At 42.1% G+C, this 27,704-nt stretch overlaps 1 protein-coding gene, 1 long non-coding RNA gene and 1 pseudogene across 14 annotated transcripts; 2 read left to right on the forward strand and 1 right to left on the reverse strand.

Moving 5' to 3' along the window:
- The first annotated feature begins 751 nt into the window (after positions 1-751).
- Positions 752-4,830, forward strand: LOC136494067 (uncharacterized). Of its 13 annotated transcripts, XR_010768481.1 has the most exons (12): positions 752-1,047; positions 1,155-1,346; positions 1,495-1,586; positions 1,716-1,821; positions 2,024-2,079; positions 2,771-2,944; positions 3,135-3,223; positions 3,421-3,511; positions 3,626-3,751; positions 4,054-4,223; positions 4,399-4,459; positions 4,542-4,830. It is a non-coding gene; the product is annotated as an uncharacterized lncRNA (long non-coding RNA). The 13 variants fall into 13 exon arrangements; XR_010768485.1 differs by having other exon boundaries at positions 1,459-1,586; positions 3,135-3,511; XR_010768508.1 differs by having other exon boundaries at positions 3,135-3,511; positions 4,054-4,246.
- A 2,359-nt stretch (positions 4,831-7,189) lies between these two features.
- On the forward strand, positions 7,190-8,032 carry LOC136463506 (adenylate isopentenyltransferase-like). The gene has a single exon (XM_066462501.1). It carries the CDS (start codon positions 7,190-7,192, stop codon positions 8,030-8,032), a length of 843 nt encoding a protein of 280 aa, XP_066318598.1.
- Positions 8,033-25,274: 17,242 nt separating this feature from the next.
- On the reverse strand, positions 25,275-27,677 carry LOC136463517 (uncharacterized; annotated as a pseudogene).
- Between the last annotated feature and the right edge of the window lie 27 nt (positions 27,678-27,704).

A 27,704-nucleotide genomic window follows, 5' to 3' on the forward strand; every position in this document is an offset into this window, starting at 1 on the left:
GCTACCAAATGCTTCCCTCTCTTGTGAATGGTGAGTGCTGTCTTTGCTGATTGTTGAGTTTTGTCTCTCAGGTACCTTAACAACAATAACTTGACTGGTGTGCTGCCAGATCAGATTGCAAATTTGATGAACCTTGAGATTTTGTAAGTCTTCTCTGAAGCTGAAGATTTTAGTGCATTAAGACCTGTCATCATATTTGGTTAGTAAATGTTGTACAAGTTATTGTGAATCGATGGAACAAATGTTGTATGTGTGTTGTGTGGATGTTACATACGGACTATAAATTCATGGTTGAACTTGTTGTTGTTAGCTGTAATTTCGAAATCAGCATGATCGTGACATGGCTGGTAGTTTGAATTTGATATTTTGAACTCAGCATGAGCTACTATTGGCTCAAAAGCAGATGTTGTTGCCGCCATTCTTTGAACTTTTGAAAACATGCTGTTGGCTGGAGGCTGGCCAGAGGCTGGAGCTGTTGGCCGGAGGCTGGCTGAAGGCTGGAATTGGCTGGCTGGGCTGGCTGGTCCAGCATCAGCCTCAGCCAGCCAATTCAGCCAAGCCGAACAAGCTGTTAGTTCAGCCGTCTGATCCCCTCAATTAACGGCATAGATTAGCCGCGTCAGGATTTCTTAAAATCGGAATCCGCTCCTGTTGACCGGATTTCCGAGATTCCTCGTTGATTCCTGCGGTCCCCGTGACGTCCACACGGCTTCCCGTCCAAATCGGACAAATCTTGGTAGAATCCTCCCGGTCCACTCTACGCCCTTCTACACTCTTCTTGTCCCCTCCGTCCTCAGCTCCGTTTTCCGCACCTCCTATCCGCCCGCGGCTTTCGTCGCCGTTCGCCGGGATTGTGCCGCCGCCTCTGTCATACCCCTCTGTTTCCGTTGTCCGCCGGAGCCGCTGTGTTGGAGTTTTGCCTGCCGCCGTTGCCGGAGTGGTGGTGCGTCAAGGGATAGCTGCAACAGTGCGAAAGCTAACCCTAGCACCATCGCCGCCGCCGCCGCCGTTGCGTCGTACCTCGCCGCCAGTTCCAAGAACTCTCAGGTTATGCCTCGCATTTTTCTTTTCCGTCCGATTGGTCCACGCTGCTCCTTGCTTGCCTCCTCTTAGATCTAAATGATGCCTTGCTCCAATCGTCGATTGGTTGACAGATCCGAGCGCTTCGCCGTTCCTGTCATCGTGGTTCAGTGCAGTTTTCTGGGCCAGGTTTAACCGTGTGGGGAGTGCGGGGGAGGGGTGCTCAGCGTTGGCTCCCCCCTCCCCCGCCCTGCCGTCGGCGCAGTCACTTTGGTGGTTCAGGCGGCTGCTCTCCGTCGCTTTATTCCGGCTTCGTTGGTTTCCAGGTTAAATCCTTTTCTGTTTATCTCCGTGGCAACTGCCATCGCTTCCTTTTCAGTTTTTATTTTGAGTAGAAGTCTGGGTGATGCCTTTACCTGTTCTTGGCTTCCTTACCAGACCCTGTTGCCTAAACTGTTGCTGCCTCCTTACCAGGCCCTGTTGCTTTAGCTGTTGCTGCCATTTCGTTGCGGGCAGCCTGCTCTACACATTCACCGATACTGACGGCGGCGTCTTAGTATGCCCACGTGTGTGCTCATACTACTACTTAGTTTCGTTCATAGTGTTACATGCTGTATTATCCACATTGGCGGTGTCGCCAATGCTGTGAGATTCTTTTTGCTGCCCATGTTATAGTGACGCCTTCATCTGTTCAGAGCTCCGTTGACACAGCCTATTGCCTAGGCTCGTCCTTCCATTTCATTGCTGGGAGTCTGCTCTACAAGTTCGCCACCTCTGACACCGTCGTGTTAGTCTGCTCAGGTGTGTGCTCATGTTACTAATTAGTTTCGTTCATAGTGTTACATGCTATATTATCCACAATGGCAGTCTCGCTAATGCAGTACTTCTCTTTTTCCTGTCCATGTTGTGCATTCTGCTCACAGCTGCCTAAAACCAAAAAAAATATAGCTGAATTTAATTTAGCTAAATCTAATTTAGCTGGATTTTGCTTTAATTGTTGCAGCCTGGTATGTAAACACTAATGTTAGCATGATTCCTTGCAGCACTGCTCCATAAAAGGTATGATGCTCCCTCAGAATAGTGGTGCTCCACTTTTATTAGTGCAGTTCTTTTATATATAATGGTATTACAGTGAGGCTTGCTCCCTTTATAAAACAACGGAGTCGGGGTTATACATGCATTTGGATTTGTTCAAATAGAATAGCAGGGGTCAGTGAGGGTTAAAGGTTTAAATATGGGCACTGATACTTAGTGCTTAGCAAAGTGCAGTACAACTTCCTCTATTAAGTGTCTCTAAGAATTAAGTTCGCTTAATTTAGTTACATTAAGCCTCAGACCAAAGCATCGCAAAAAAAAGGCAAATAAGCTCACACAAGTTTCCATCGATACTGATTACTAGATCATTTTTTCTTGAAAAAGTTCCACATATAGTCCCATTTTCAATTAAGGCTCCTGTATTTCACATAAATGGATCATCCCTTAAATACATTGTTCATGAATGTTAGTGTTGCTTTGAGAGACTTACTCTTCCATTAATTATCTTTTATTGCTATTGTGTTATAAGGTAGTAACGTCATTAATTTTCAGTTAGTGCTACTACATCTGCCTTATATGGTTTATCCTTTTCTTGATAACCTGGTAGTACTTGCTGTATCAAATGCGTTTTTGCCGTCCTCTCTTGACAGATTTGCTGCATCATTACGTTACCATTTTCTCCATGCGTTACTAATTATTTCCTCATGGCCTGTAGTCTATCCTCGTGATAGGACAGAGAAGATTGCTTTAACATCACCAACAGGAAAAGAATGCTACAACTATTGTTTGCTCACATATTCCAAAGATAGTTACATCCCAACAAATCATGTTGCCCGGCGCAAAGGAACCTGACTTCAAACTTCCTCAGTTCTAGGCAGAAGTGATCAAGGTTTGTCCTCAATCTCTATATATTTCCATCTAACCAAACAAAAAAAACACATTCATAGCAACTTTAGCAGATTCTAATATCACAATTGGTTCAGTTATGAAGGCAGTGCAAACAAACCTGACTTGATACTAACTCAATTCTAGACCCAAAAAAAAAATCAAGGGTGGTTTTGGATCTCATGCCTTTTCAGGGCTGATATGTCTTCTGTTGTGGGAATAAGATCACTTTGGGGTGCTCTTGGACATGATGTATTCCATTTGTATAGCATTACTGTATCAAGTAAGAAAAAAATAGACTCTTCCTCTTTATATTTTGTTAACTGATACAAATGCTCATTGTTCTTAGGGATTGCAACCTCAACTGGATACATCCTCTCTATTTTATCTTTGGATTGAGATTGTTTTTATCTCTGGATTGGCTACGCAATTTCAGATTTTTATTCTTTTTTTAGCTTAGTGCAACCTGACATTATGCAGTGTGCAGCGGGCTTGATTGGGATTTGTGCAGCTAACAAGTTTAGGGATTTCGGACAGTGAAATACGAGCAATATACTTTGCTATTCTTCTGGTTTGTTTAGCCACCCTGCCAATGCCTTTTCATGTCTGTCTTGCATCAGTCAGTTAAATACTAGCTTATGGACATGTTCATTTCTTCTTTTCTTTGCGGCTATTTTCAACTCAGATTTCAGAACTGTTGCTATTCAGAAAGAGATACTTATGCATATTCATGGTGACGAGCCTATTGGGAAAGAGGTACTTATGCATCTTGGAGATCGGGTTGTGTGATAACTAACTAAAGGATCCATTGGTAAGCAACATTCCTCTGTTATTAGTTGCCTGCAGTTTACCAGTACCCAGACTCTTGCAATGTCCATGGTGACAAGCCTGCTGGGTAGTTCTCAGTTTACTATGAGAACTGGCATGCTTCTCACCGTTTGGAATTTCTTATGTGCTGTTTGAGCTATATACTGTCAACCTATCTCATATGCTTGCTTTGTTCCCTAATTTCATATCAGCAACACAAATCTTTGGTCACTGAATTCAGTGTTTCTTCGATCCCAGTAAATAGCCATAATTTGTTAAAGGAATTTACAACTCCAACGATGCAAGGTCGACTTTGGCGCTGGGAGCAACAGCGACGGGCAGAGGTGTTGGCACACGGCAGCGCCGGTGCTGCTGGAGGAAATGGACCACAAACCTCAAGTGGGCTATGGTGAGAGGCTGGAGCATGATGGATTGCAGTCCCCTTGGAGGAGAGACACCATGGACCGATTCACAAGGTGAAATAGAAAAATAGTTATTGGTAAATCTCTAGAATTTATTGGTTCTTGCATTTCATTCCTATTTCCTAATGGACAAAATTGATTTATTCTAGGAAGGTAGTTGCATTGTCTTAAAATACAAACAAAACAAGCCACAGTCGTCACCATATACTCTCTCTCTCGTGCTTCCCAGGCTACATATCCGGCCGGATGCAGCCACCACACGGAGTGCATGCGTCGTTACCAGGACTCAGGTACATTTCTTAGCCATTCACATTACATTTATGTTACAATTCACAGAGAAAACAAAACTAACACAATCAAATCCACAAACAGATTCATCCAGGAGCAACACCGGAGCCTCCATGGACAGAGACCTTTCAGACCAAGATCCAAAATACAGAGATGATCATCACTGTCCATCCAATCAACATGTATAATTACTCTACCGAACGATTTGTACATAAAGCAAGGTACCATTGCTGCCTATGATGCGGCGTAGTGTAGAAAACCATCAGGTATCAGCCGTTGCTGTACCGCCTACTAGCTATCACGCTATGTACAATTAGGATGTTGCTGCAGCTACAAAACTCATCTATGTAATGTTAGAACCACATGTGCCATATGTTAGAACCATACTCTATCATGCTAAAAATTTGTTCATCTTATAGTGGTCCATGAATGTTCCAATGTGAACCAGACTTTGTAAGTGCTTCATACTATATCTCACACCAATTCAGTCACCAAATTTATCTGCACCCTTCACTAGTACTACAAGAGAGTAGACGCCTTCAGATTTTATGGTGTTACTTGGAACAGTAGCTGACAAGATCAAGATTCTCAAGGCCATGGTAGTATAACTCTGCTTGCTTACTGCTCTTCTGATCTCGATTCTCGATCAGATCAAGAATGTAGTGATCTTCGATTCGGAGCTGGAGGCAACACATCAACCTACACACCGCCACCACCGCCACAACAACAAAAAGGAGGAAGAGGAGCATGTGGCACATGGTGCCTGAAGCCCTGAACTTATACTAAGATAATCGCTGTGCAGGTTAGGCTAGTTTGCGTATGTAGCTTCCTACAGAAAAGCTAGTAGATGATTAGCAGCAGCAGCAACTGCCCAATCATCCAAAAGCCAATTTTTGGGTAAGCACCGCGCCCTTTCCGAGGCAGATTCCAGTGGTACAGCAAGGCCATACGCAACCTTGTCCCCAAAAGGAAGATCTCCTCCCTCTATCACTGTACCATTATTTGATGCCTTTGGCTTCAAGATGCGTATCCTAGGGACTAAAAAAAAAAATTCTCACGGCCGGGCGGGCAGAGCCCTGGATCCATGCGTATGCATGTGTGGTGTGTCCTGCTGCTGGGTTCATTTTAATTGCACGTTGTCGAACTTAGGTAGTTGGATCCGATCCACCAGAAAGAATGTACCAAACATGCATGAGCCTGTCCCTCCCTGCTGATCTACTAGTCAGGGACTCAGGGATTATTGTGTAGGAGGAGTAGCACTCGGTCCATGTTTGTACTAGTCAGGGACCTTGCCCTTAAACCCGACTTGATCTGCTTCTTTTTTCATCGGAAACAGTGTTTTTCTCTCACAAATTCATCTAGATTCCTCCAAATTCCTCCAAAATTCCTCCAAGCGAACGGAGCCGTCGGCCGTTGGGCCGTGTACCCAAGCCTGGGGAATCATTGAAAAGGAGGGTAAGTCATTTTTTGTAATATATAGGAGAGGGTAAGATTTCATAAAGATGGTCATGGTTTTCTCACCTTGATAAGGACACCGGCGAAGAGGAAGGCCGCTGTAGCCGCTCGATTCCTATAGGAGAGCAGAGAAATGGGGAGAGAGGGATGATACTCGATGGGAAGGAAGTTGAGCTAGGATGTGTTACCTCTTGAGATATGGAAGACCTCTGAGGTACCAAATTTTATAGCTAGAAGGATGGAGTTGTATCCAACAGCGCAAGAACCGCATTTAATGCGAGCGACTGTGGCGTCGACACGGGTGATGTCGTGTAGTGCCAAGGGCGGTGGTGAGGTGACATTGTGGCAGTAGTTGTTGGGCACTTCAAGGGCATTCTCCATTATTTCCGGGCACGTGGGTGCCTTTGCGTAGTTCCTGTGGATGCACGCCTAAACAATGGTAGGCACACACAACATGAACGATGGTGAGGTAACACTGTGGTAGCAGTTGTTGCTTGGTTAAGGGTCATTCTCCATTATTCACGGGCATGCGCGTGCCTTTGTGCAGGTTGTGTGGGAGCGTGCCAAAATAGTGGTAGGCATAACACGAGCACACAAAGACAACAAAACTAGGCACAATGTTATCTACAATGGAGCATGTCCCTTAAATGTCCAAAGAATGAAATCATCAGAACGGGACAAAGTAACCTACAATTAGAGATGATAACAAGAGATCTAGCAAGCAAGAGTATGAAAGAAATGGAAAGGAGATGGTCATGACGTCCTCGAACTGATTATAGGCAGAACATGACTTTTGCACAAATACATGAGAGGATGGGAAAGTAAAGAAATATGTGCAGGCACCTGACACTTCAGCTTCTCCTTTGCCGGGTTGCCTCTTCTTTGATTGTCTAGAGGAAGTTCCTTCCATTCGCCACACCTGTGGACCTATGGATTTGTCCACATACATATGATACATATTATATTGTACTCATACATCTTTGCATTACGTTACTACATACATGTGCATAATTAAGTTTTTCTGCAGAGTGTATCCATGGTAGTACATAAGTAGTTATAGGAATGCCTGCTAGTGTACATTGTTTAGTTTGCCAGACCTAGGTTATCAACGCTCACAGCACTTACCCCCATCCCCTCTTCTTGCCCGACTACACCATCGACTCTTCATATACATGGGCTGGTCGACCTAGGGTTTAAAGGGCAAGAAGCACTTTCCCCTCTACCACTCCACCCCATCCCCCCTCACCTCTGCAGGATCAAACTACATCTCGTAGATGATGTCGATTAAACCGGTGGTAATCATGGGTGCCACTGGCACAGGCAAGACGAAGTTATCAATTGACATATCCAAGGTGATTGGTGGTGAAGTGATAAATGCGGACAAGATGCAAATATATGCTGGTCTTGACATCACAACTAACAAGATCCGGCCGAATGATCAAGGTGGTATTCCTCATCACTTAATTGGGGTTATTTCATCAATTGCGGATGATGTGTCTGTACCTTCCTTTCGATCTATTGCAACAACTACTGCGGAGTCTATTGCAAGGCGTGGTCGAGTTCCAGTTCTGGTAGGTGGGTCAAACTCACTTATGCATGGATTTCTTGCTGACCACCTTGATCCCTCCCTTGCCAATCCTTTTTTGATACCAAAGTATAAGCCAAATTTAAGGTTCAAAAGTTGTCTACTTTGGGTCCATATGCATGAGCTGGTTCTTAATGAGTATCTGTGTCGCCGTATTGATGATATGGTTGCTTCTGGCTTAGTTGAGGAACTAAAAGAGTATTTTGATACTACGCTGGCTCATAAGATTGGCAACCACACTGGGCTGGCTAAGGCAATTGGTGTGCGAGAACTAAGCAAATATTTTGGTGGAGGCATGAGTCTTTCTGATTCCATAGATGAGATGAAAGCAAATACAAAAGCCCTTGCAAAATCACAGACTACAAAGATTCGCCATATCGCTGGTGTTTGGGGCTGGCCTGTGTGTGTGGTGGACTCTACAGAAGCCATACGCTGCCATCTAAGTGGAGGAGACCATAGTACGGAGGACATATCATGGGAACGCGATGTGAGTTCTCCTGCAATTGCTATTGTGGATAAGTTTTTACATAGCTAACGCCAACGCTGGCTATCCATGTGAGTTCTTGTAAGTAATTAAATAAATCCAATTGAACTATCTTTTAATATATGCGTCCACTTTCCCCCAAATCATGCCATGAGTTGTCCGGGCAAACCCACATCCCTCCGAGGCACAGAGCATATGCACAGTTCAATTTTGTTCAGGCCGCTGATCGATCCCGCCCGCCCCCCATTGTAGTTAATGTTAGAGTAAGTATAATAACAAGCTATACATAAGGAGGCCATAAATGTTGTGGTGGAGGAGAGATGAGAGGAGAAACATGTTGTAAGTTTATAGCTGGCTTAGCCACAAGAACTAAATTTTTTTTACGAGAGAGACAAGTGAATCATATATTAATAATAAATAGCTAACTATTATATGAATAGACTGAGAGGTAGACCGTAAAGATTCTTTCAGCCAGCAGTTAGCTTTGCTTTTAATCCATTACATGCATTATGCACGACGCACAGTTTTTTTTTCTCTCCAAATCTCCATCCCCATCATTCATTCTCAATCCCGTCTCGTCTCCCAATGCAAAGGTCCTTTCCTCAATCCATGGCGGTGACACTAGGTGGTGCTTCCCTCGTTTTTCTTTTTATTAGGGCTGGTTGTCTCACGTGGTGGCGATCAGTGATCGGGTTTCTTGGGGAGTTGTGGGAGCAGTGTCGGTGTCGGGTCACAAATAATTCGGGTTGATCAGAAAGGATGGATGCACAAAAAGGATGGATGCACAAAACTAAAAGCGAACAATGCAAGGAAAGGTGATGCAGCAAGCCTTTAGGAAGCTAGCAGCGGTATCCTAATATAATAGCCATGTGAACCGAGCGCCTCTTATTTTTAGAATCCAATTGGGTATACTATTAGTAATTAACTAAAACATCATAAACTAATCTAAAAACACTTTAGGTTGACATGATAACACATTTGTGTCTTTTATTTTATACTATATAATAATGGAAGGCTGACACTCCTAGCAGAACACCCTTAAATTCCGAGACACCATAGAAAATATATAAATTTACAACATTCTTAAAAAAGCAAGAAACTTTCGGCCATCGCTTCAGTAGACTTCAATTATAATTAACAATAATAGCCATCTAATCCAATCTAATTTACCTCTAAACTATCCAACTCTGCAATTAAAAAGGCAGTCTAAATTGTCCCTTAAATTTTATCTAAATTGTTCACATCTACTGTTATGAAAGATAGTCTAAAGTAACTCTTTAAATTTGCATCCAAATTACTGTCTTTGACATTATGGTACATAATCTGAAATAGCCTCTTGAAATTTCATCTATCTAGCAATTTATGAAAAATATGACATAAAGCAAACCCTAAGTCTATCGATGTAACCCCAAAATTTTCATTAGCTATCATCCCATTATGACACAAGTATAATAAATGAATCTCCTAGATTTGCATCTAAATCACCAACATTTTTTATTGTTAAAATAAAACTACTACAGAGTACTCATCACCGTCGATTCTACTAGAACCTCCTTCACTGTCAGTTTTCACCACCGTTTGTGAAATTATTACTGCCGGTTCGGCAGATGATCCAGTGAGGATGTTCCCTGTGGTGATGAAGTAATGATTACCGCCGCTCCAACATATGATACGACGGTGATGAAGAGATCATCACTGACGGTGTGTCATTTGGTCCTGAGGTGATGAAATGATGATTATCATCGGTCCAGCATAGTGTCCGGGGTGATGAAGAGCTAATGGAAACGAAGAAGCATGGAAATGCAAAGGACGTGTACCTAGGTGACAGGTAAAGGAAAGGGACTCAAAACTGGTCTGCAGTAAAAACATGCATGACTGAGCAGAAGGATGCTGTTGACTGCTACTTTTATCAAGATGCTCGACATGAAGAAGCAAGAAGAGCATCGATTCTGGCAACACATGTGGTGGCCTACCTTCTGCATGCTTGCTGCTACCTGCTAGATAGCCTGATACTCGTATGCATGCATGTTGGTAGCCAATCTGACGCATGCATACATCCTAGAAGCACGCCACTACTGCCTGCTCCGCACGCTGGAAAAGCTAGATACTCCTACAATCCTGTGGATGTCCCTGGTGTTGACCAAACGCATAGGTACGAACTATAAGAAAAAGCTAGTATTGTATGGTTATCTCTTATCCCGTAGATGATTTGTCATCTAAGGCAACACGACGCAAAGAGAGTGAATTTTTTTTACTTTCACACATGCACGTGTCTTACAAAAATAAGTACCTTTTTTATCAAGGAAACAAGCTTTAACCTTCGGTTTGAAAGCTCGAGTAGTAACTATAGCAGTTCTAGCATTAAGTTTCTACCTTTGCCATCAAATCCAGACACGGCCCGTGATTGCCTAATGATTCGCTACATATAGGTAGAAGTGGAGGCACGTGGCCCTCCAGATAATACTGGATGCATGGAAGGGATCATCAAATACCGTGATCTGGATGATTTCTACCCTGCCGCTCGAGTAGCAAAGAAGCAGAAGGTACATGTCAAAGCCAGGTGTTCCCTCAATATGGAGAACGCTGCCCTTTCTCGGTGGTCACTCAGCGCACATGATGCCACGCCGCCTATGTGCTCACTCAATAAGGAGGCCACGTTGCCTAAGAGTCCACGCAAGGGAAGACCGGTACGTGCACCGTTCTACTAAGAAGAAGGGGCACGTAGAATAATCGAGAGGCCCAAACAATCGGACTCCATCTAGTTCCATGTGACGTTTGCCACATCTGTAATATATGTACGTCCGGGACAATCTAGTCCTCGTTCTTAGTGGACACTAGGACATGTATATTGTGCCTGCCTGACTCACGTGTGCGATATTCAAGGATTGGGAGTGTGTGCGTGTACGTATGTGCCACTGTGGCTGTGTGCCAAACATCATACATACGCACTGCACTCTGAAGCAAAGCTGGGTGGGTTGTCACAGCACAGCTATACCTCCTGTGGGATCCCAGGTCATGATTCCATACCGCCACAGCCCTATAAAAATCATTCAGTCGATGCTATGACATTGCAGCAGGCTAGTAATAATAAGTAACCCTAGAATGGTTCCAGCTTTCAAGCAAGATGGTTATTATCCTATATATGATGCACGAAACGTAAGTTCACCATCCCTGCCCGGATCAACGCACGCACTGTGAGGATCTGTCAGGAGACAGGACAAGACATGACAGGACATGACACGCTCGCCGCAGTCCGCAGCCCGCCTCGCGGCCGTGTCTGCCGCACCCATCCCGTCGCACGGGTGCGTGAACTATCAGAAAAAGCTAGTATTGTATGGTTATCTGTTATCCGTAGATGATTTGTCATCTAAGGCAACACGAGGCAAAGAGAGTGAAATTTTTTTACTTTCACACATGCACGTGTCTTAAAAAAATAAGTATCTTTTTATCAAGGAAACAAGCTGTAACCTTCAGTTTGAAAGCTCGAATAGTAACTATAGCAGTTCTAGCATTAAGTTTCTATCCTCGTATAAATGCACCAGCTATTCCTTGTCACATGGGATTAGAATGAAAAAGATGAATAGGTCCGGGTCTGATTATTTATATCATTAAATGATACTTTGTGGCTCCCTGCCACCCAGCATGATTCAACTGCAATTAGCCAAGGATGTTTGTAGTTCCAAAATTAGTTCCGGCGCATCCTATAGGACAATTTGTAGTGCACAAAGTACCAGTGGCGGAACCAGCAGCATTGTTTAAGAAGGGCTGGAGAAATACGATGACACCTCTAAGTATGATAAATACATACATGAGTGTATGTTTCACCAATTGTTTTCAATGTTTTATATATGTAATTAGTATCGATAACAAAAAATCATGATATTATGATACAAAATGGGTAAAATGATGTCTTAATATGCTATAAATTACAGTAATTATAGGGATATTAAAAACATTTCTACTGGATTGGGGGACCACACCAAATACAGAGTTCTCTCAAACATAAAAGGGGACAAGAACATGTAAAGACGACATAGGCCCTCATATTGCCATTTCTTGCATACAAACAGTCCAAAGCAAGATCCCAAACGCAAACACGTAAAGAGGAGAGGAATGTCCTCTACATGCATGCTTATTACATAGAATAAGAGCCACATAACCTGACATAATATGAATATATTAGAGGGTATAACACTGCATATGCCGCCTGCTAGTGCCTACTTATAACATACAAGATTTTCCCTGTGGGAATTTAGTGAGTAGACTAGAATGCATGCTGGCTAGTGTCTGCGCAATAGAAACAGGAAATTCGACTTGCATGATGAAGCTAACAACAAGGAGTAGGATATAATCTCGAGGCTCCTAGAAGTCTCCTTGGATTTAATTATTCCCAGCACTGGATCCCCTACAAGGGAGCAAGAAATATGTAGTTGTCAGTGAGATTTATTCGGATGAAATAATAATTAAATGATAAATGATTGTACACATACCTTTCAATTTATTATGGGATTGCCAATTGGGCTGTACTCCTGCAACACATTGAACAACTCCCTACCTAGTTTTTCATGCCGAGTTTCTGGTGGATTAGGTCCAATATACATGACTCGTCCAACACTTGAGGCTGGTGGATGCATAGTTGGAGCAAAGGGTCTAAGTGGAAGGATATCACCATAACTTGCGCAGATCACTCCAAGTCGCTTCAAAAGATTTATGTGTGCATTAAAAAGCCCATTTTTTCCATACGTAGAAGTTGAAATCTAGTGTGCAGAATGTGACACCAGCTTATGTAATGACGTAGTTGGCTATATGTTTCATGGAAAGCCGCATAGTTCACGTCGTTGACATGGATATTCTTCTGTGATATAAAATGGGCAATTGCTACTTCGGAGACATTTTCTTCAGCATCATAATCGCACATACAAGGGCTACCATGGAAACACTCAGTAGTCACACCTTCAGTGCTATTCTGAGCAGGGATCTCAATTGTGAGCCAGGCTATCCTGCGAGACTGATCTAGCTTCACTATCCCTTCTGTGCGAATAACCGCCCCTAGATTGCCAATGATTTGCCTCAGAATGCTTTTGCGTGATACGGTAATTACTTTAGTGGGACCTTGCAAAGTATATATTAAAATGTCTATAACTTGTGTTCATATGCTAATGTGTTAGGAAACAAAATATATTCTTCAAATACGAAGACAAAGGAAAGCATAGAGCAGGTAACTATATAAATTTTGGAGGAAGCAAATGAATACATTGTTGGGTCCCGTGACATGGACGTCATCATTTTGTGCATGTTGTGAGGACGATTCTCCGATCACACCCTTTCCCTTATCCATTTTATAAGCCTTCAAATGAGCCTCGTTATATCCTGGGGCAAATAGGAAAAGCAAAAGCAAGATCCAATCATTTTTACCTAACACAAGCTACACGACAAACAGGAGGGCGGCATATAGGCATATTAAAAAAATATATTATCTAGTATATGGATATTGCAAAACAGCGTATAAAAATATTTCATGAGCAAAAGCAACCCATTAAACTAAGGAAGAGTAAAAAGGGAGACAATATTCATGTGGCGATATCCTTGCATCCTTTTGATGCCACAAATTTAAGCATGTGGATCATGCATTGCTATTTTGTTTTTCTAGCCTACAAGCAAACAACTAATCGATCTTTTAAAAGGATCAATTACCTAGGGCACGTGTGCTGGAATGGATGCAGCGAGCTGTGAGAAGTGCGTGGTGAGGAATCCATTCTATAAATAGGCAGAGCAGGCTACCCGCATGCCTGCATATGGCCCTCAGTACCATTTTGAGTCGTTCTCGTTTCCCGAAGGGACAAACGCTTTTAACTGCAACCAAATATACATGAAAATATTAATATTTATAGTACATAATTAATATCATCAGATAGATGATTGAATATATTTACATAATAAACTCATTTAAAAATACAAATATTGTTATTATTTTCTATAAATCCCAGTACGAATAGCATAACGACACTTATTTTGGGAGGGAGGGAGTATTGTGAATGCAAAGAGAAAGGCACATCTGTGTATGAATTGAGACATGGTCCAGTAGACAATACAGCACCAGCGTTTGTTGGTGACAACACTAACGCATCAGGTGATATGACAAAACACAGTTCGAGTGTTCATATGTATGTAGCAACTTTACTGAAAGAGACAATACTGATTGATGTCTTAGTACCAATGTATAGTATGGCGTACTATTCCTGTCCTTTATTCGTGCATAGAGGCATGGGGTCACTGCAGCATATAAACAAATACTTAGAAACTTGTAACAAAGTCTAGATGATGTAGAAGCAGCGAGAGAGGAACAAGTACTATAGTAGCAACAAAGTACAAATGATGCACTAGTACGATGACGACATTTCATGCATGCATGCTATCTGATGCCCTTTTGTCTTCTTTGTGTGGAAGTGCATGATGGTGACATTTCATGCCTGCTCTATATTCATTGCAGTGATTCATCGATATTGTGAGAAGGCGGAAAATTGCAGCATGAAGGGTCAATATCACGAACATGCATAATTACATAGAAGAGACCTGAGTGCATACCCTTACCAGGGTACCAGTGTATGCATGTTAGTGGAAGCCACTGTTTCTTTTTTTGTTGATGTATTCGTGTGATTAGCAAAGCTTGTAGGGATGGATCCAAATCATTTCCACATGGAATGGAATTTGGTTACAACTATTTCGCACATTTTACTTCAAATTTGAATTCAAATATGGACCCTGATGGGTACGAATAAATATTAGCACATTGATATTTAACTAAGTTTGAAAATATTGACGTATGGGCCCTGCTAGGTACCAGTTACATATTATTTGAATGGTTTCACCGTTCGTCATGAGTACTTCCTCCGTTCGCTGATAAATGTTATTCTCGCTTCCTGAGAAATTACCTTGACTAATTTTATATAAAAAATATTAATATTTATTGTATATAATTAATACCATGCGATAGATACTGAATCTACTTTCATAATATATTTATTTGGAGCCCTGTCAAAAATGCTCTCCTGCCTATGGGCTCTCACCAACTGTTCCACCGCAATAATTGTCGGGCGGGGCGTTACGCAGCGGCAACAGCACAACTCTCGACCCGTACTGCTGATCTCTTTCTCTCTCAACCTTTTATATATATACTACTATTACAATAGTGTGCATGTGTACCATAAAGCAGCACACTGGTATATGGTATTATATCAGAGCATTCCTCTTTGCAGTCCTGAACAAGTAGCAGGCAGTCAACTCCTACCAAAGACCACCAGAAAAATACCCAAAATACCAGTTACTATTATTATAAATCTAATCAAACTTATAGCATGAAAAAAATAATAGTTATTTCGGAACGGATGGAGTAGTATGGATGGCCATTGCCCATTGGACTCCATCCAACCCTATACCCTAGCACATCAGCTATTCAACTACAGTGACGTGAGGTTGGAATCCATCCGACCCTATATCCTAATACACAGTACATACGGTCAGATTGGACATGCCAAGAACGCTTCCAGCTGATGGCTCACTTTCACTTTAGACATTAACTGTTCAACAATAGTGGCATGAAACCTGCTAGATTGGACCCAAGCATGCTCTTGCATGTAATGATTGCCTACAACCTTGATCATGTGTGCCATACTGGGGGTTGCCCTTGGCTACATATAAGGAATCAGGAGACCGAAGAAAAACTGACAAGGATATAGGATAAAATCCCCGACATGGATGAAAAATGTACTAATGAACAAAGATCTATGTAAGAAGCCACCAGGTAAGGAATGAAGGCATACAAGCACCCTATTTCTTTGTAATTTATCAGACACCGTTGGAAGATAATAAAGCATTTAGTGTGGGCATGGTATAGGTGCAAACATGTTAAGGTTCAACCACAGGTAATATAATGACTTGGAGCGGATGCCTAATCAAAATGATATGCGTCGTACAAACCTGTAGCAAAGCATTAAATATGGAGATGTGATTGATATGTCAAATCCGGGGTGTACTATGTAACAGGCTATAGGGCACTGGATAGAGTCCAAATGTCCAATGTTCATGTCACTGGTATCGAATAGGTCTTGTGTAAGTTGACCATGGAACCATGCGACATCTTTGAATCTTTATAGAGACAATCTGGACAACCATATCTTCCATGAGTTTCTAATGTTAGCAGACAAAGCCTTCTCTTTAGCATAGAAAGGGTGGCCTGTCTTGTCCTGCATGGTTGTCCTACTAACAATTGGGTTACAGGGGTGTCTCATCTCCACCTCCCATCTCTTGCTTCTCGACGCCGCCACGGATAGGGAGCGAGGGTTGCCACCTTGCACAGTGCATTTGCTGCTAGGATGTAGTGCTGCCGCCTAACTAGGAGCGCATGCTGTCAGAAGCTAGCACCACCACCTTGCTGGGAGCCATGTCGCCACTGGGTGTGCTCGTGCCCCCGTGAGCGAGTACCACCAATTTGGATCTGAAGCTCTGGGACTTGGGAGACTATCTTGCACAGCTGCTGAAGGTTCAGAGATAGGTGCGCTCTAGCTATGGTGACCAGTCAGTTCCCACTACTCTACTTGATTAGGGGAGTGGAACCCAACGATGATTAGCCAGCGGATCAACGGCACACGCATTTCGCCGCGCTCTGGCAGTAGGCGCAGCCAAAAATGTTAGATTTAGAAATAAAAAATAAACAGTGTTAGATTTAAAATTAATTTACAAAAAGTGTTAAAATCAAAAAAAAATCTAGTATTGTGCTGCAGCCTAGATTCTCCACGCATGTTGCCGGTGGTCTCGAACATATGCATGCAGCCAGATAACATACATGCATCATAGGAGCTAGCAACTATTAACAACTATCGGCCCCTTTTGTTAAATCATTTAATATACGATCGTCCAAGCGAGCACATGGACTGTGAATCGCAGTGTAAATTTAAGAGTAATACCTCGGGACGCGTGGCTGGGTTTGTGAGGTAAGTTGTCCTCGCACTGTAAGTATGTGACTGGCTCGGTTCACGGTACAGAGCAACAGGTTCACGGTACAGAGCACAGTGTTTAATGTAAAGCTCGAATTAATGTGACGCTGTGATGAGCGGCATACGTGGTCTACTGATGAAGTGTATTAGTAGCATTTATTAAAGTATGAGACGTGGTTCATCTGTCACAACCATTGGAACTATTTGGCCCATGCCACCGGTCCTGTCTTGTCCTGTCTCCTGGCAGATCCTCACAGTGCGTGCGTTGATCCGGGCAGGGGTGGTGAACTGGTGATTTGGCAGGGAGGCAATCTGATGTACACTACTCTACTTGATTAGGGGAGTGGAACCCAACGATGATTAGCCAGCGGATCAATGGCATAGTGTACATCTTTTTTTGATTTTAACCCTTTTTTAAACTAATTTTAAATCTAACACTGTTTGTTTTTTATTTCTAAATATAACACTCCCCTAATCAAGTAGAGTAGTGTACACTGTCGTCTAGGGCAAAAAATTCCACTCAGATGAGATGGTGGATGATCTAGCATGAATATAGCTCAGTTTTCTTGGTCTTATAAAGGTGGACTAAATCATTACTCCCTCCGTCCATAAATAAATCAATTCCTAGGATCCGTGCCAATCAAGCTTTTTTAAATTTGACTAACTTTATAGAAAAAATAACAACATCTATGAAATAAAATGAACACCTCATGAAAATATATTTTATGCTAAATCTAACGATACTAATTTGGTACTATAAATCTTACCTTTTTTTTAGAAATTCGGTTAAAGTTTAAAAGTTTGACTTAAGACAAATCTATGAATCTATCTATTCAGGGATAGAGGGAGTACGTATGTAAGCGTAGCCACGTAGTAAAGGTAAGGTCGAGGTCAATGTTCGTATGACTATTGCTGAATAGTTGATGTGTGCATGGCAATCAAAGTCTACCAATTAAAACAAGGAAGTCCAGTCTAGCCTGGTCCCCATAAATAGCCCACCCTTGGAGCCTCCAAGACACCCCTCCCACGTTCTCTAGCACCATGCAAGTAGAGCCTAGACACATAGGTGGGGTATCCAAATCTTACAAAGCTTCCACTCCCATGCGCCCTCCCATAAATATGTTACTTTGATATCACGTAACCTTGTCTCCTATCATAAGTACTGAATCACAGCAGTGCAAACTGCCATGTAGGAGCGGGGACGCGCTTTGCATTGTATTAGATGGAGGGTGGAAACTATAACACCACACTAAGAACTATTTGATAGTTGAAATCTCCTTCTCCCCCCAACATAGCAAGGCACACACCCAATGGTTGTCAGCCACATAAGCGTCGAGCGCATTGCAGCGTTGGTCGGCAACAAGTTTGGTCACCCTTGTCCAGTGCACAGCAGCGAACAAAAAGACATTCCATACAGCTACTTTTGCTTAGACTGTCGAGAACTACAGCAAGAGGCCTTGTGCCACGTCTGCCAAGGAAGTCATCCATCTCACCGCATGTTACAGGTTTTTAAACTTTTGCTTACCAAATAGCACATTGCTTTTTTTAATCTTTATCCACTGCAACATGTAGCTAATGCCTCATAAATCATCATACAGGTGCGTAAAGCAGCATTGAATGAAGTGGTACGGGTCCAAGATATCGTAGGGGCGATCGATATAACGGGGATACAACAGTACGAACGTAATGGATTTAAGGTCCTACATCTCACCAAGCGGGGCACCCGTAGAGGCTCCATGGTCAGATTAAAGCGCCGGGGCGGCCGGCCCCATAGGTCTGATTGTATTTCATGCAAACGTGCCCTAATGGATGTGGCCCAGTTTTGCTCGGTCGGATGCAAGGTAAACGATTTATTATCTTACCTTGAGTACTGACTAAGACATCTCCCTTTGCCATCAAAACCAGACACAGCCCGTGATTGCCTAATGATTCGCTACATGTAGGTAGAAGTGGAGGCACGTGGCCCTCCAGATAATACTGGATGCATGGAAGGGATCATCAAATACCGTGATCTGGATGATTTCTACCCTGCCGCTCGAGTAGCAAAGAAGCAAAAGGTACATGTCAAAGCCAGGTGTTCCCTCAATACGGAGAACGCTGCCCTTTCTAGGTGGTCACTCAGCGCACATGATTCCACGCCGCCTATGTGCTCACTCAATAAGGAGGCCGCGTTGCCTAAGAGTCCACGCAAGGGAAGACCGGTACGTGCACCATTCTACTAAGAAGAAGGGGCACGTAGAATAATCGAGAGGCCCAAACAATCGGACTCCATCTAGGTTCCATGTGACGTTTGCCACATCTATAATATATGTACGTACGGGACAATCCTGGTCCTCGTTCTTAGTGGACACTAGGACATGTATATTGTGTTTGGATCATTAATTAAGCAAGGAACCATGCTAAGCGATCGATGGCTAAGACTGTTCTTTTCGAGGGGCACATGTAGCCAATCACGAGATGGAGAACTAATTTGAACCCTCCACCACACATGAGGAGCATCTGCACAAGTCCCATGCAGGTCCACCTATTTATCGCATTTTATTTGCTGCCTTTGAACTGTCTTCATGTGTGGGCTATAAAACCATTAGCTGATGCTAGAACGGCCAATACAACGGTCAGCTAACTTGTATAGTCGACTAATTATCAATAAACAAAGTGGATGGGTACATCGAGTAGCCTTTAAGGCACCAAAAATGTGAACGTTGGTCAGACCGGGCTTCTGGAGCTCAGTATTATAGATTAGTGGAATATATAAATCCAACAGCTAGCACATAAAGTGTTTACATATGTGGTATATTTATGGATGTAGAAAATTCTATGGATGAAACTTATACATGTGTCATCAAAATATATCATATACGATGCATTGATAGATATCCCTCTAATTTGTAAATAACCCTCATTTAGAATGAACTAATGGACACGAAGAAGCATGAAAATGCAAAGGACGTGTACCTAGGTGACAGGTAAAGGAAAGGGACTCAAAACTGGTATGCAATAATAACATGCATGACTGAGCAGAAGGATGTTGTTGACTGCTACTTTTATCAAGATGCTCGACACGAAGAAGCAAGAAGAGCATCGATTCTGGCAACACATGTGGTGGCCTACCTTCTGCATGCTTGCTGCTACCTGCTAGATAGCCTTGATACTCGTATGCATGCATGTTGGTAGCCAATCTGACGCATGCATACATCCTAGAAGCACGCCACTACTGCCTGCTCCGCACGCTGGAAAAGCTAGATACTCCTACAATCCTGTGGATGTCTCTGGTGTTGACCAAATGCATAGGTACGAACTATCAGAAAAAGCTAGTATTGTATGGTTATCTGTTATCCGTAGATGATTTGTCATCTAAGGCAACACGAGGCAAAGAGAGCGAAATTTTTTTACTTTCACACATGCACGTGTCTTACAAAAATAAGTACCCTTTTTTATCAAGGAAACAAGCTTTAACCTTCAGTTTGAAAGCTCGAGTAGTAACTATAGCAGTTCTTGCATTAAGTTTCTATCCTCGTATAAATGCACAGCTATTCCTTGTCACATGGGATTAGAATGAAAAAGATGAATAGGTCCGGGGCTGATTATTTATATCATTAAATGATACTTTGTGGCTCCCTGCCACCCAGCATGATTCAACTGCAATTAGCCAAGGATGTTTGTAGTTCCAAAATTAGTTCCGACGCATCCTACATGACAATTTATAGTGCACAAAGTACCAGTGGCAGAACCAGCAGCATTGTTTAAGAAGGGCTGGAGAAATACGATGACACCTCTAAGTATGATAAATACATACATGAGGGTATGTTTCACCAAAATTTTTTTTCAATGTTTTATATATGTAATTAGCATCGATAACGAAAAATCATGATATTATGATACAAAATGGGTAAAATGATGTCTTAATATGCTATAAACTACAGTAGTTATAGGGATATTAAAAACATTTCTACTGGATTGGGGGGACCACGGCCCTGCTGCCCCCCTAGTTCCGTCCACTGCAAAGTACTGAAAAGCTAAAGAACAAATAAAACAGGACTATAGCCAAACGTTGTGTGTGTGTGGTGGGGAGGGGTTGGCGTATTGAACAACTACAAACAGTCGAATAATAATCTTCCTTGCTTAGACTGGTCTTCTTATTAACGATTATGTGCTACAAATATTTTATAGTAATAAATGTCGTTGTCAGGTGTTGTTTCGGGTATCGGCTAGGGATGGATGCGGATGTCAAGATTTCTAGATATCCAAAAGATCCGATATCCATATTCATTTAGTATAAATATGGATATCCGTATTCGTACTCGATCTAAATATGAATGGTAAATGGATGCATCCGTATTTGCTTTTGAAGAGTCTTCTCTATCTGATTCCCCGTTCGTATTCGACAAACTATGACAAAGCCGGTACTATCTTAGTAACGATATAAAAATCTTAAGTTTAATTAATTTTAATATGGCTAATCATATTAATTACTATCTTATTTTGTTTATATACTTGTAGAATTTATTTTTATTCATTTGAATCCAGAAATTGATATATAATATTTATAATTGTCTTATATTTCATATATTTAATTATTAGAATATTTATTAAATTATTTTATTTTCTGTAGTTGTCTTTGTGCATGGTGTTATATAGCTATGTTTTAAATCCCTCTATCCATTATGGTTTTAGTATAGTATTAAACTATTGATAAGTAATAGATACCTGTCATCCTCAAAATCAAGTAGATATCCGAATTCGAGATATTCGTTTTGCATTTGTATCTAAAAATATACATACTCGTATCTGAATTTAAATTAAAGTATGGTAATCAGTGGTGTACGCACCCGTATCCGTACGGCTCTGATCCGAATCCATCCCTATCGCCTCTCTTCTATTAATATATGCATTTCGTACAACAGTGTAGGAAAGGCAGGATGCAAGCCAGCGGTCATATAACTATTGTTGAATAGTTGATGTGTGCCTGCAAGCAAAGGCCACTCTTTAGAATAGGGAAGGCTAGTGTACCTTGCCTTGGAATGGCATGGTTGTTCGGGCTAACACTGCGACCATGCAACTACAAGGTAACTGCTTATGAACAGGGACCCAAACAGTTGATGGAAAACTGATGGCAGCTAGATAATCACATATATGTCCTAGCGAATCCATAAGTGTGCTGAATGTATGGAAAAAACAAGGGGTACATTGCTGGCCCATAAGATGGCCAAATAGTATACGGCTGTCGTGACTGCAGAGGTCAAACAATGCCTATTCTTATCTTGCTATCCTATGTTTCCTCCTTATTAGTGGTATAAAGTAGAATTCCTTACTCATAAGAACTTCTCGATGTTGTTCAAATCAACTAATTCTTCATAAGAGGTCAGCCCTTCTGCCAAACTTTTATATAGGGATTCTTTTTAACGATGTCCCCCCTCATGACACTACTTTACCAAACAATGGAAACCACAGACCTTACAAAATTTTGGCCTAAATTTACATACTCCACTTATTTGTCTAGTGTGTTCCCTTTGGTCTAGTTCTGATTAGTTCAGTTGGGCGATGGTGAGGTGGCATTGTAGGGGTAGTTGGACGTCCTAAGGTTCCGGCGTTGACCTATGAGGCTCCGCACTTCGGTGGCCCATGCACAAGGTTAGAGGTGCACTTGACCATATGCCAGCAGATCTTCCTTTGGTTAATGTCCTTGCAACTTTGTAAAATAGGCTAGTGTAGCAACTGGTCATGTACAGACAATTGCATATAAGGCACCTTTATCAGTACCCTTCTAACTGTTCGGCAATAGTTTGCTCTGGGAAATTGAACCGCTCGAGCATACAAATCATGGCTCAGACATGTAGAAGGGTCGTTCCCCACATATATTTAAGTCACTGAAGGCCGGTAAAACGGCCATAGCGCCAACAAAATTACAAGGATGGAGGGTGGAAGGAAGGAAGAAGAACAATCTAAGTGCGCTAGATTGGTGAGCGCTCCAGCAAAATTTCAACGTGGAGGTAAACGACACTCTATTTATTTTCCTCAGTTCATCTGGCTAGGGCCTAGCAAAGATCGTGAGGCTAGAGTAAACACACTAAAGAGATGTGCAATTGCATCAACCTTGGGTCCTTCGGAATCCACTCCAGAGGTTGTTCAAGGCATACTACGGGAGGTCTATAATTTTGAGTACCCTTGGAAAGCAGTTCCAGTAGGTCCTAGAACTTATCTCATCGAGTTTCCATCCATAAGCATCTTAGAGAAGGCTGCAATTGGGCAGGTATTATTTGGTTCCAATAATGCTTTGGTAGTGAGGAGATGGGAGGAGAACATAGGAGCACATGGAACGCTGCAAAGGTTTTGGGTGAGGATAAGTGGATTGCCTAGAGAATGTTGGGGTTGGGATGATGTAAAGGGCATTCTTGATTATTTCTGTAAGTTTGAAAAGATGGAATGTGTTGAAGCTACCAGGGACAACCGTGACTATGTAAGGGCACTCATTATTACGGTTGGACCTGAACTTTTTCCCATTTTTGTTAGAGTTGGCATCAACTCTCAGCTTCATGACGTGTATATTCATGCTGAAATTGGACAAAGTATGCATCTCTCAGAGCCACAACAAAAGCATAGCGCCTCACAGTTGGCATCTAGATTACCAGTACCATCAGATAACAAATGGAGGAGTGTCCGTGTGAAGAGAGGATACATTGTGCCTAATGAACCTGCAGAATCTATTGGAGCAATCCAATCCATGTCTTTCACTGGTCCTTATGTCCCAAACAGCCTAGAGGCATACTCCAAGGGAATTGGTCCTTCACGACTCTCACGTGAAGGGCACAGCAAGGATGAGGCAAGATGCACAGCCAATCAAGGTATGAAGCTATATTTAAGATGTAGTCTAAGTGGGTTGTTGTTGCCTTTTCTACCGAGGTATGGGGTACACATGCACAAGGATATTTATTAATGGTGCACATGATTCTACAGGGTCTGAAGGAGCTACGCATGGAAGCTCAACCGCAGGATGCAAAAGGTATATCATTATACAAGTGGAGCTCCCAAAAAATTCCCCAAGAGTAATTGGCTCAAATTTTTATTTATGATATATTCTCAGTGGGCAATATCATTAATGTATTAGTTTACCAGATAAAGTTCTAATTGTTTGAAACTATTTCTAATACATGATATCAAAACTCATGCAGCACTAACAGTGGTATATGTTTTAATTATATGTGTTACTGGGACACATTTTGAGCCCATAATGATATAGGAGCTAAATCGTTTGAATATACATGTAGTACATAACGGCTTCAGTTTCTTACATAAGCCACTGCACTTGTACTGCAGGAAACCACTAGAGCTTTTTCCAGATGATTTTTGGACAGAGCCTGTCTTAGGAGGAACTGTCTTACTAGGAACTGGTGCCATGAAGGACAGCATGGACAACACAAATCTAGCAGGAAGCGGCACAAACAAGGAGGATGTCATAGGCGACATTAATCTAGGGAAAGCTACCACCAGTGGGTATGAAAATTTTTAAAGCCCTGATGAAGGACGACAATGGTACCGGACCAGGGTTAGTCGATGGCTACAATCTATCACTAAGTTTGCGTATATTTTGTTCAACCTAGTTATGTTTCCTAATAGCAAGGTCAATAGTGGCTGCCTATCATAGCAGCACACTTTGGATGGGCTATGTATTTTATTCGATGCTGGACATGATGTCTTTGGAGTTAGTGTTGTACTATGAGGACCTAATGCATGGAATGTGATCTTTTTTTATTGAATCCCAATAATGACGTGCCATCGAATACCATTGCTGGAGGTCTATTGCTATTTGAGTGTTAGAAGATAGTAGGCTAGGGGCATCACCAACATAACTCGAAAATAGGTACCTTGTAAAGCTGGAAACAGTCTCACATATAAACTATGGAATGGTGCCAAATATAGTTTTCTCATAAAACAAAAAAATTAGGTTAGGAACGTAGCACTAGAAATGTCACAAACGGCTAGCCAGAAACTCGTAGGAGAAGATAACATTATATATTCAAAGCTACTTCACACGTAGGTGGTACAAAACAGTACTGGACAAGTACATCAAATAGAAAATGTCCCTGTTAACTTTTTATTTAGGATTGGCTTCATACATAGGTGACACCAGGGCACCAGTCAGCCAAGGGACGAAATAGGACACTGCAAACAGTCTACTGATTCTAGATGGATTATTGTACTCTTAGGTACAAATACATCATTGCCATAGCACAAGCGACAAGGCAGACTCTTTATTTAGCGATAGCAGTAGACAGGGTGGTGGAGACCATAAAGATGGAGCTTCACGCCTCACTGCAACTTGAAAGGATTGTTGGTCATTATATGGTCCATGCATGTTGTTTATACTTAGAAACAATACCAAGTAAATTAGATAACCTTTGTTTCTCTTTTTTGGAAGGAAATAACTCCTTGCGAGCAGATCGTGGTCGTTTATTTCCCATCACGTTCCTGCACGAGGAAGATAAAATTAGAATGCTCCAACAAATAACATTTTATCTACCTATTTATACCAAAGAGGATATACTTGCTAAGGTCCTGCAACAGGTAGTTCATGCATATACAAGACAAAGCTAACATTAGGGACAAAAGGCATACCCATGGTCCTCATGAACAGCACCAGTTGCCTCCTTTCCCTTGGCGGATGAATTTCTTAGGGGAGTGGAGGTACGAGCATTTAGAGGTGGAGTGCTTTCACCAGGAATGGCAGACTCTGTAATTGCATCGGACGGCCCATCACTTGCTTCTTTATTACCGGGAGTGACATTACCAGGAACACTTTCATGCACACTTGGAGGATTGAATAACCTTCTGGCCTAAAAACAAAGCTGCCCTGTCCTAAAAGTCTGTTCACTGATAATTACTTGGAACACATAGCTGCGGCCTATAATAGCACGCAGGGCGGCAGGCAATAAAATCTGGTTTGGCGAACTTTCTTCCACAAGATCAGCAGCAGTCCGCCTTACGACCTGCTCAGCTACACCTCCAAACATAAATATTTTCCCACGGCCAGTGGCATCTTCGATGACAACATTTAGCTTGTAGCTATGCATGCATCGAGAAAACATATTAGGAAACCAATGTTCACCACATAAAGGTTAGACATGGTCTTAGCAGATAAAGAACCTTACCTGGGAACGATCACAGGCTCCGTCTCAGCACAGTTTACACATTCAAACCCTTGGAGTGTTGCCTTCAAACCCTTCTTACATACGCTGCAACCTTTGTACCACCAACCATTTGTGACGTCTATTTCCCTTATACTTGCATGGCATGTAAAGCATACATCCTAATGCAATGTGGAAGGCAACAAGTTAACCAGTACACTATAATACATATGGATATAAATATAAATGGCACCATGCATTACATTATCTTCATGGGGGTTTAAGGACAAGAGTTCGGACACAGTCTTCCTATTAGCATTTTCCTCATCACAGCCACCACCTGCAGCATCAGCACCCCCTGGTAGAAGTTGAACCTCAGAGCCTCTTCCTTGTAAGCTATGGAGAAAAGAGGGGAGCAAATAAGAAAAGATTCAAGCAGACATGCATCTATAGAACTTAACAAGACGAAAGAGAGTAACGCATACCTAGCACAGAAAGCATTAACCTCAGGGATGCCAATATTTATGTACCATTTCGTTGCTGCATGGCTTCGGCAGCTGGCCGAACCTATTTGCAAAACAAAAATGGATGCTTGGATCAGAACTCTAAATTTGATTCAGCACTAAATATCAATGGTTAGCACGAGTTAGCACCACCTAAAAATAGCCTTGCTTGGACCCCAGCAAAAATGATCACAACCGCCTCATCGTTTCCTATAGTCTCAATAAGGAACTGGTCCTCAAAAGACGTTGCATGCTCACCCCATAAAGTCATCGATAAAACGCGGTCACTGTGATATTAAGAACGCAACCTATTTTAGTAACCTCTTTATAAAGGGTTTTCCAAATGACCGTGAAAAAATAGCAATCATACTCTAGATCGCGCAGCTCCACTTCCCGCCTTACAGATGGGCCATTCAAACTGCTAGAATGCACCATCGGATGCACGACAGTGAGTTGCCCAATGACATCTGTTGAATGAACACATCATTAGATATAGTACAATAGGTATACCGCATTACAGTTTGTCTACCTAAGCATATAAGCACAATTTAGTTTTGTAGAATTCGTTAGGGTGCATACCTATTAAGCCATCCCCATGCCTTGCTTTATCATCTAAATCTCCAAAATCCACAAAGTTAAATACATAGAGCGGCAGGCTGGCGGACAACTCAGGAGGGATTTCTTCAATAATGGTCCACGGCGTGAAAAATATGGTATACATGCTGGGTATAGCTCTGAACTTCCGTGCTTGCTTGCTGACTTGGAAATTTCTTATATAATAGGAATGGCCTTCAGACATGGATCTAGAAAACTTGTCAAGGTTTTTCTGCCCAATGCAGGCTGTGACCCCTAGGCCCTGTAGAATAATATAGAGAGTAAAGGTAACAAGAACAGATATATCTCAAAAACAAATTAGATGTGTTAACTGGTGCACCTCTTCATCAACGAGAATGAGTTCCATTGAGCTAAATTCCTTCCCCTTGGAAGTGCCAGAAAACTGCCATATCCTTGCGGCTCTAACCTTGACACGCCAATTGTACTTCGTTGGGTTAATCTCCGACAACATGTTATAGGCCATCTGTCGTTTAATCATAAGCAAAGGAAT

Source organism: Miscanthus floridulus, chromosome 1, assembly GCF_019320115.1.
Source record: "Miscanthus floridulus cultivar M001 chromosome 1, ASM1932011v1, whole genome shotgun sequence".
In the NCBI taxonomy this organism is placed as follows: Eukaryota; Viridiplantae; Streptophyta; class Magnoliopsida; order Poales; family Poaceae; genus Miscanthus; species Miscanthus floridulus.

Excerpts from the sequence above, each read along its gene's own strand:
- LOC136463506 (XM_066462501.1), top strand. The coding sequence starts at position 7,190 with ATGTCGATTAAACCGGTGGTAATCATGGGTGCCACTGGCACAGGCAAG.